Source organism: Aulonocara sp. 'chitande type north' Nkhata Bay, linkage group LG7 (assembly GCF_057382095.1).
Source record: "Aulonocara sp. 'chitande type north' Nkhata Bay isolate Kocher_YH1m ecotype deep benthic linkage group LG7, A_spYH_male_GT1.1, whole genome shotgun sequence".
NCBI classification, from domain to species: domain Eukaryota; kingdom Metazoa; phylum Chordata; class Actinopteri; order Cichliformes; family Cichlidae; genus Aulonocara; species Aulonocara sp. 'chitande type north' Nkhata Bay.
The window spans coordinates 61,190,070-61,198,430 of record NC_141350.1 but is presented as its reverse complement, the minus strand read 5'-3'; the positions used below and the strand labels follow the sequence as shown (position 1 = coordinate 61,198,430).

The 8,361-nt window shown below is 37.4% G+C and overlaps 1 protein-coding gene across 1 annotated transcript; it reads left to right on the top strand.

The window, feature by feature from the left end:
- The first annotated feature begins 1,497 nt into the window (after positions 1-1,497).
- Positions 1,498-4,088, top strand: LOC147326492 (lamin-B1.S-like). Its single transcript, XM_086302610.1, has 4 exons — positions 1,498-1,645; positions 2,503-2,723; positions 2,813-3,041; positions 3,266-4,088. The coding sequence occupies exons 1-4, from the start codon at positions 1,547-1,549 to the stop codon at positions 3,305-3,307; spliced, it is 591 nt and encodes a 196-aa protein (XP_086158736.1). The 5' UTR covers positions 1,498-1,546; the 3' UTR covers positions 3,308-4,088.
- The last annotated feature ends 4,273 nt before the right edge of the window (positions 4,089-8,361 follow it).

Below are 8,361 nucleotides of genomic sequence, written 5' to 3'. Positions count from 1 at the left end.
GCGTAGCACATTTTGAATTGCATCAGAATAATTCATACACTATGAAAGGTCAGTCTGACCGGATAGTAAATGGACTGTGGACCTCCATTATGATGCGACGCTCAGAGAAGATATGACCCTGCTGGGTGGGGTCCACGATGTGATGTTCCTTTAACTCTAATGATCTATTACGATCATTCTTTAAATGAACCTGAATGCACAAAAACACATAAAGCATATAACTACTCATCGACAGCAACATCATATTATATCATATCTACACCCTACCAGCTACACATGACTGAAGCCCCCAAGCCCCAGAGTACAAATGATTTCGAAATCACTAAGTAAAAAACTTGAGGACTCTGCTTCTCCTTGCAGTCTACAGAAGCACAAGAATGGCACCAAGCAGTTAGTCTTCTGTCAGCATTGGAAGATGAACTCAAATTGATTAGTAAAGGTAACCGAGGTAAAAGTGTATACATTCTCCATAACAAAACAATTATTTCTGTAATACTATAACAAATTTAGACTAAGACAACAAGATTCAGACTTAAAAAGTAGATAATAATGACTATAATTATTCTCTTTTTTAATTTAATTTTTTTATAGCTAGAACATGGTATTATTTGATATTGGGGTTTTAAGTTTTAGAACACCCCAATATTTCCAAATTTTTATTGAAAATTATGCAGTTTGTCTCATTGCACTCTGAAATGAAAGCATAGTACAAATAAGCAATTGGAGTAAAAAAAACAAACAAATCATGGAATCGATTTAGAGACATTAAACCTCCATGTTTGACATTTGACGCCACACACTGTGGAACCATCCTTTCGCCTACTCTATGCTGTACAAAGATCCTGTGTGATGAACTGAAGATTTCAAATTTTGATTCAGTCTTCAGAAGTCCACTGGTGGTGGTACATGGCCCAGGCAAGCTTATCTGTCTTATTCTGACATCTTAGCAATGGCTTTCTAGCTGCAACTCGTCCTGTCAAGCTTGAAGTCTTCCCTTCACAGTTGAAACTGAGATTTGCTTACTACAATCACTATTAAGCTGTGCTTGAAGCTGTTGTCCTGTATATTAGCTATCATGCAAGCTGTTGCGTGAAGGAATCTACTGGACTATCCGGTTACATCAGGCTCTTTATGTACAGTTACAACAATGTTTGTTCTTATTTGGTGTCTTTTCTAAGGGCTTTTTAAATGTAGTATTTTACTTTAGTAGAAAATTTGTGTCTGATTAATTAAAATCTTAAGATCTGAAGATGAAATCAACTGAATGCAATCTGCTGTAGACACCAGAATGTTAAACAGTTATTGACAATATACTGCAGAATGCGGTATGTTGATACCAGCTGAAGTCTGCTCATGCAGAGAAAGTAACATGTTAAAGTAGCACCCATACGAAAGCGAAGAGAACTGTAAACATAACTTCCTGTATGTCAGGAAGTCACTGACGGCACTTAGTTCCTCTTTCAGGGTGTGAAACTGTTGCTGTTGTTGAATCTGGAAACATTTGTATATTTGTCTCCAGCCAGAAGATCTGCATCGCTTATCATAGATGAAAGACGCATCAGCCAACATGGCTCAGGGGGAGCTCAGAGAGTCTGCCCTTACGATCGAGAGCCTCACTGCGCAGCTAGTTGATCTGCAGAAGGAGGTTGGCTTTTTATCTTACGTATAAGGCTTTAATTTCTGTCAGCCAAAATGCCTGTGTTTCTTAGTTCTAAGTGTGAGTACAGACCATGGTTCCATTACAGGAAGGATGTTAAATGATCTGAGTTTAGAAATAAACTGAGCTGATTAACATTGATGGTGAGTTTGCAGTTCCATAAGGGATGATCAGAGTAGTGTTCTACATATGTTCACCCTGAGTTAAGTGCATGCATGAGTAGGGAAAGAGAATTCAGGAAGCTATTAATAGATGAAACTTTGATATGATATTCAGAGAGATTTTTTTAATGCTCTTCATTTACAATTTCAATACAATAATACATATTCCAATGTCGCAAGAATGTATAGACTTGTAGAGCAATAGGTGTTTGCCTCAATGTTTCTTAATTTAGAAGATTGATGTCATATAATGACTGTCTCGATAGCTATCAGTATGAGTTTTTACAACTGTCTTCTATACATTGACATAATAGCTGCAGAAGTTTAGAGACATAAATACTGATCATGTCAGAACTCTATTTTTTACTGTAGCCCATCCAATCCTATGACATTTTTAAGATGTCATGAAAAAAATGATGCCAAAATATAACTTACATGCCAAAGAATCTGGCTCTACAAAACTACCTGTGTTTAAAGTTAAAGTAAAAAAAAACAAAAAACCCCAACATCCTAACTTACTTACATTTCAATACTGATTAGTATTAACCTAAATCCTAAAGAAAAATTTACCAAATACATTTGAACAATGCTGTCACGCAGATCACAAAGCTAACAAAATTAAAGCACTGCTGAATGACACTGTGGACTTGCTTGTTCACCTCTGTCTTCTTTGCAAATATTGAGACTCATGGTTGGCGTGAACGTATAGCAGAGCTGGAGGCAGCATTGGTAAAGGAAAAAAATACGAGCCGCAAAATGCTAGCAGACAAAGAACGTGAGGTGGCTGAGATCCAAGCAAAGATGCAGCAGCAACTTCATGAGCATGAGGAGTTGTTTGATGTTAAACTTGCTCTGGACATGGAGATAAACATCTATCGTAAGCTTCTGGAAGGAGAAGAAGAAAGGTGAGGAAACAAAAATTTTGGCTCATCTTTTGACATCCCTTCTGAAAAGCTTTGATAACGCAGAACTCTTTAACTTTGCTTTTCTTTAGGCTAAAGCTGTCTCAAAGTCCTTCATCTCATGAAACCATGTCTCGAGGCTCATCCAGCAGTGGAAGTGTGTGCACCACTCAGGGAAAGCGGAAGCGTGTTGACATAGGGGAACAAAACGCCAGCAGCTCAATGTCAAAAGTGCACACTGCCTCAGCCACAGGACCCATCTATACTGACGAGATTGACAGAGGTGGCAAATTCATCTGCCTTCAAAACAGTGGAACTGAGGCAAGTTTGACATGATTCATGTCACTTCAAATGTATGTGGATTTCTAGAATAATTTTTGTGTATCAGACTTTCAAACTAAAACTATGTATGTGACAAGTCTAGTATTCTGGGTCACACTTGTTGGGATTTGGTACAGTTTAACAAAATACAAGTTTTTGAAAAAATGAATGTTTCCGATGTGTGCTATAAAACAGTTTGATTATAGATTTGGTTGATTTCGCAGAGAGCGCCTCACACCGCCAAGACAGCCTGCTTAATCATGTGACTTGGCTGCACCAACCACTCCTCATTACTATCATCTCTGAGCCCATCCACTCTGCTGCCAACTGTAACACAAAAACTATTTTTCTATCTTTTGTAGTAAATTTCAGCAAAAATGCATAACTGTGTGTTAAAACTGCATTAATGTTTTTCTGTAGGTATTCATGTGAACAACCAAAAATCAAACAGAACTGTATTTCTGAACTTTCTTTCTTGAATCTGTATTTAAATCTTAACATTTTCTCTTTTCGTGTCATTTTATTTTTGTTGACTTTTTTACAGTTACACAAAAGCCACAAGTGGTTCATTTTTTTCTGGTCTGGTAAGCTGTAAAGGTTCTATATCATCCTGTTAAACTAAAACAGGGAATCAAAGGATCTTAGTTGCCCCGAACTACATGATTGTTGATGAATATATATTGATTGTTAATAAGGAAGTAAGGGCAGTGTGTTGCAACTGTTACAACTCTTTTCGTATAGGATGAAAACTGACTTTAGTCACTCCTGTGTTAGTACTGGGTGGTAAATGATTGGATCTAAGACACTATGAACATTCACTGAAAGCAAAAGCTTGCATTTTTAAACAGTATGACTCATTTCTGTGAATTAGTGTGTTGTGTATACAAATGCCACTGTATACACAGATGACTTAATTGTGATTGTATGTAAGTTTTTGATTATGAAAAAGCATCACTTTAACTGTTTTTTAAAAATATTTAAAGTACTTTCTGTGTGATATTTTGCATGCTATGGGTATATATCTCAATAAATTTATTCCCGAACTTACATTTGTCTGTATATATTTCAATTCAATTTTATTTTTATTCAATTCAATATTTGATGTCTTCAGTATGTATATACAATGTAAAAAGTAGCAAAAATAATTAAAAAACATTACATGAGAAGGTGGACACACTTTCTCATGCGATGTTTTTTAAATACATTAATGTAATGTAAATACATTACATGTTAAAGAAGTGGTGGTTAAAATGGTGGTTAAAGAAGTTTGTCGTGTTTGAGTGGTGGTGGGGACCAGTTTGTGGCATAATTTGCATAGTACAGTTTTCTGGGCCGTGTCAGACTTTTCATGACCAAACCATGTCCATGCTACAGAGGTAGCGCCTGGTTTAACAACAAGGTCCTCGACTTGTTTTGACTGGTCCTTCTGCTTGGAGCTAGCTGGTTCTGCCTCATCCTTGCTGGCCATGCTGGTATTCTCTGTGCCTTCATCTGCATGGTGACTGTAAGCGCCATTTTATAGTTACTTGATGTTTTTATTTGAGGTCATTTGTTTGCTGCATATTCTGAAATTTTATGTTTGAGAATAATATATATCATTTCAGTTTATTTTGAAAAGTCTCAACAGAAACTTGAGCTTTATTGTGAAAGGTTTATGTGGAAAATAAACAAGCAGATGGTGGAGCCATACAATGGTTTTACCGTCATTGTTGGTAACGAAAGTACGCGTAAAAACAGTCGCTTGTCCGTCCATAGTATGGTTATTGTAAGTATAAGAGAAGGAGAGAACTTTAAGAAATAAAATAGCAACTACAGTGACCATCAAAACCATGAAAAAAATATTGCCATAAACAGTTTATTTTGCAACACCACAAAACAAACAATAGCGTATACAGGGTTCGTACGGATGCTTGAAATTAGGGCTGGGCGATATGGCCTAAAATTCATATCGCATATAATTTGAAGCATGTGCGGTAACGATATATATCACGATATATTCTTTTCTTCTGTATAATGTATTTTCCACACTATAAGGCACACTTAAAATCCTTTAATTTTCTCAAAAATCGAGAGTGTCTCAACATGTCTCAACTCTGTATATTTTTATATATTTTATTTATTGTTTACTCTATTTAATTTGTAAAATATGTGTACACACACACACACACACACACACACACACACACACACACACACACACACACACACACACGTAGAAAAATATTTAGTATACACATCCAGAAATGCATATACTATTATATATTGTACATATATTTATTAGTTTCAGATGTAGCCATTCTTGTATTTTGCTTGTTTACATTATTGTATTTTGCACAACTCTGTTGCTTGTGAAGCTCGCACACAAGAATTTCACTCACATGTGCTGTACCAATGTACCTGCACATGTGATGTGACAATAAAAGTGATTTGATTTGCAATGGCGTGTCCAGCGGGGTGGCCTGGGGGGGCACAGGCCACCCCCCCAACCAGACTGGTCACCCCAGGTGCCACCCCAAAGGCAAAACAATAAAATTCAATCAAATATCAAATGTACGATTATGTTTTCACGGTGAAGCTCAGATATCCGAGTGTAAGTGAATGCAGCATCGGCTTTTGCGCTATGTGCATCACGTTAGCAAAGGTAGGAGAGCCAAGCACGAAAGATGGCACCGCAGGAAACAATTTTTCGGTGAAAGAAAATGAGGACAGAATAAATGTCCCGGTAAGTAATATTAAGTTTGTTGAGTTTAGTAAACTTTGGTGAAATTAGAATCCCAAGGAAAAAATAACACTTAAAGAATTATTGCAGCCCTCGAATATTTCTGACAGTATGCTACTGAGGGCAGCTAACATAAGAGTTATGAGTTATAAGATATAATCTAAGTCGTAACATTGCTGTATGGAGCTGCAGATTTGGTTGCAGGTTAACATAGCTGGACTGGCCATCGGGCATACCGGGCATGTGCCCGGTGACTTATTTTTTATTTTTTTTGTAATGGCATGAACAATGAGAGGTGGTGGATTGGCCAGATGCAGGTCGATGTGTAAAAATGACTCAGTTGTTTGGTGGTGGCTATGGCGGGGCTTCCACAGAGGCAACAGGTGGATGAGGGAAGGGGAGGCAGGAGGATAGCCCCGAGGCAGCCGCCAGTCCGAGTGTCAGGTGAACTGAACTTCAGGTAAGAAGTTATGAGCTGCAGTCTATCTGGGTCAGATATGAACCAAGTTTAGGTGGAGTTTATTTTCGTTGTGCTGACTTTTTACCCTCAGTTGCAATAACTCGTACTGCGTTCTAGCCAGCTTGATGGAGTTTTTAGGTGGGTGGGTGCTATCATGTTACTGATAGTGAACTTTATTTTATTCATAAGGTTAGTAGAGTTGCCAACGGCTCCTTAAAAAAATGGAATGGTCCCTCATTCAGAGAAAATATTACACGTTTCGTATTGAGCTGAGAAGAGACGCAGTTTGTCCCGAACTTCAGCTACAATGAAAAAGACACAAAGCTGGAGTTATTCTGTGTTTACGCTGCACAGCTGCCTCTTCTTCTCTCATTCTCCCCCTCCCTCTCCTGTTGCTACTTCAATCATGAAACTGATCAATGATCAGCTGATCGTCTCTCTTGTTTATTTATCGCCCACTTTGTGCCAGAAAGAGGAAACCAGCGGATGTCGCGTTAAACAACAGCAGCACGTTTAAGCTTGATCAGCTGTTGTTAGAATTTATTTAATATTAATTTCTAGTATCAGCTGATGTTTGCTGGAGCCACAGCTGTAAAGCTGCTGGTCATGATGTCGGTTTGGATATGTGGTGAGAGGGAAACATGAAGATGAAACCAGGAGATGTCCTTACTGAATCATCAGAGCTGTGATGGAGAAACAGGTTTACCTTTTAGGTGACATGAATGAGTTGAAGGGAAGTTATGAACTGTTTCTGAGAGACAAATAACACCAGCATCCTTTTCTAAGCAGCTGACAGCTGGTAACTGTGCAGGGGTGGATCTAGCAAAGTGTTGCCAGGGGGCAGGTAGGGCATTAACAGGGAAAGGTGGGGCACAAAGAAATACTTTTCTTTCTTATTCTCATTTAAAATATCTAGCTTTTATTAAATAATTATCTAAATCTTACAACCAAAGTTTTTATCTGACGTAAAATGTATAGAAATCATACATATACCAACAAGACTGTACATCACTGTCACAACAGCATTTGTTTTCAGTCAAAGGCTTTATGGCTTTAATACCTGGGGGGCCCGTCTCTAGTCAAAATGCCCGATTTTCTGTCCCAGTCCAGCCCTGCAGGTTAATACTGGCAGTGTCACCATGCCAGCTGACTGGATTTCATCATCAGCCAGTGTTGTTCTTTATCAATATTACCAAAGTTTACCATAAGGCAGCATAGAAAGTATTTACTTGCCTTTAGGTTTTATTCAAATGTTAGTCTTTTCAGTTGTTTCCCCACTTTTTTCCTGTTTCACAATCAAACACCAGTTTGTGAGAAGATTATCTTCTTTTTTTAACAGGCAGATAAAGTTTTGCATTGGCTAATTTGTCAATTGTTTGTTACAAATGTTCATATTTTAATATTAAAAAATGTTTTTGCCCAAAACATATGTGTACTATATGTCAGTAAAAATACTATGCAAATATTGCTGTCCTTGAATGCTGAGTAAACACTGACAAAACACTGATTGTATCTCTTGTCCTTTAGCAACGCAGTATCTAAAAACTTTGCACAGTAGTGGTTAAAATCTCATTCTAATAAGAGTTAAAAGCGCATTCGGTTATTAGGTTTACAGGGTTATTGAATTATGGTTAATAGAATTGTTTTTAACATTATCTGCCAATTACATCTGCCACCCTTCTCCAAATCTGTGCCCCTACCTGGCCCCGCCAACAAAAATTTTCTAGACACGCCACTGAAGAAGTGAAACAACTGCCTTATAGTATCTTAGAGGTTTTACATGGATTTTTAATATAGGTCACTGTGTTACTTTATAGAATAGTTTGCTGAAAAGCATCAACGCAGTTATATTTCTCTAAATGTCAATCACTTGTGAAATGTTTCTTTCCTCAGGATAAGGGATGGGTATTGATAAGATTTTCACGATTCCGATTCCATTTTCGATTCTGTTTAACGATTTGATTCTTTATTGATTCTCTTATCGATTCTTTTTTTTTAAAAAAAAGGAGAACACAGAGGTCGATTAGCTTAGAACTTTCTTTTATATCTTCTCTTTGAACAAGGTAGAAATTTAGGAGTAACATGGCCTTACAAACCCAACAGTGAGATCTTAAGAGATCCAGCCTATGGCTCTTCAATCG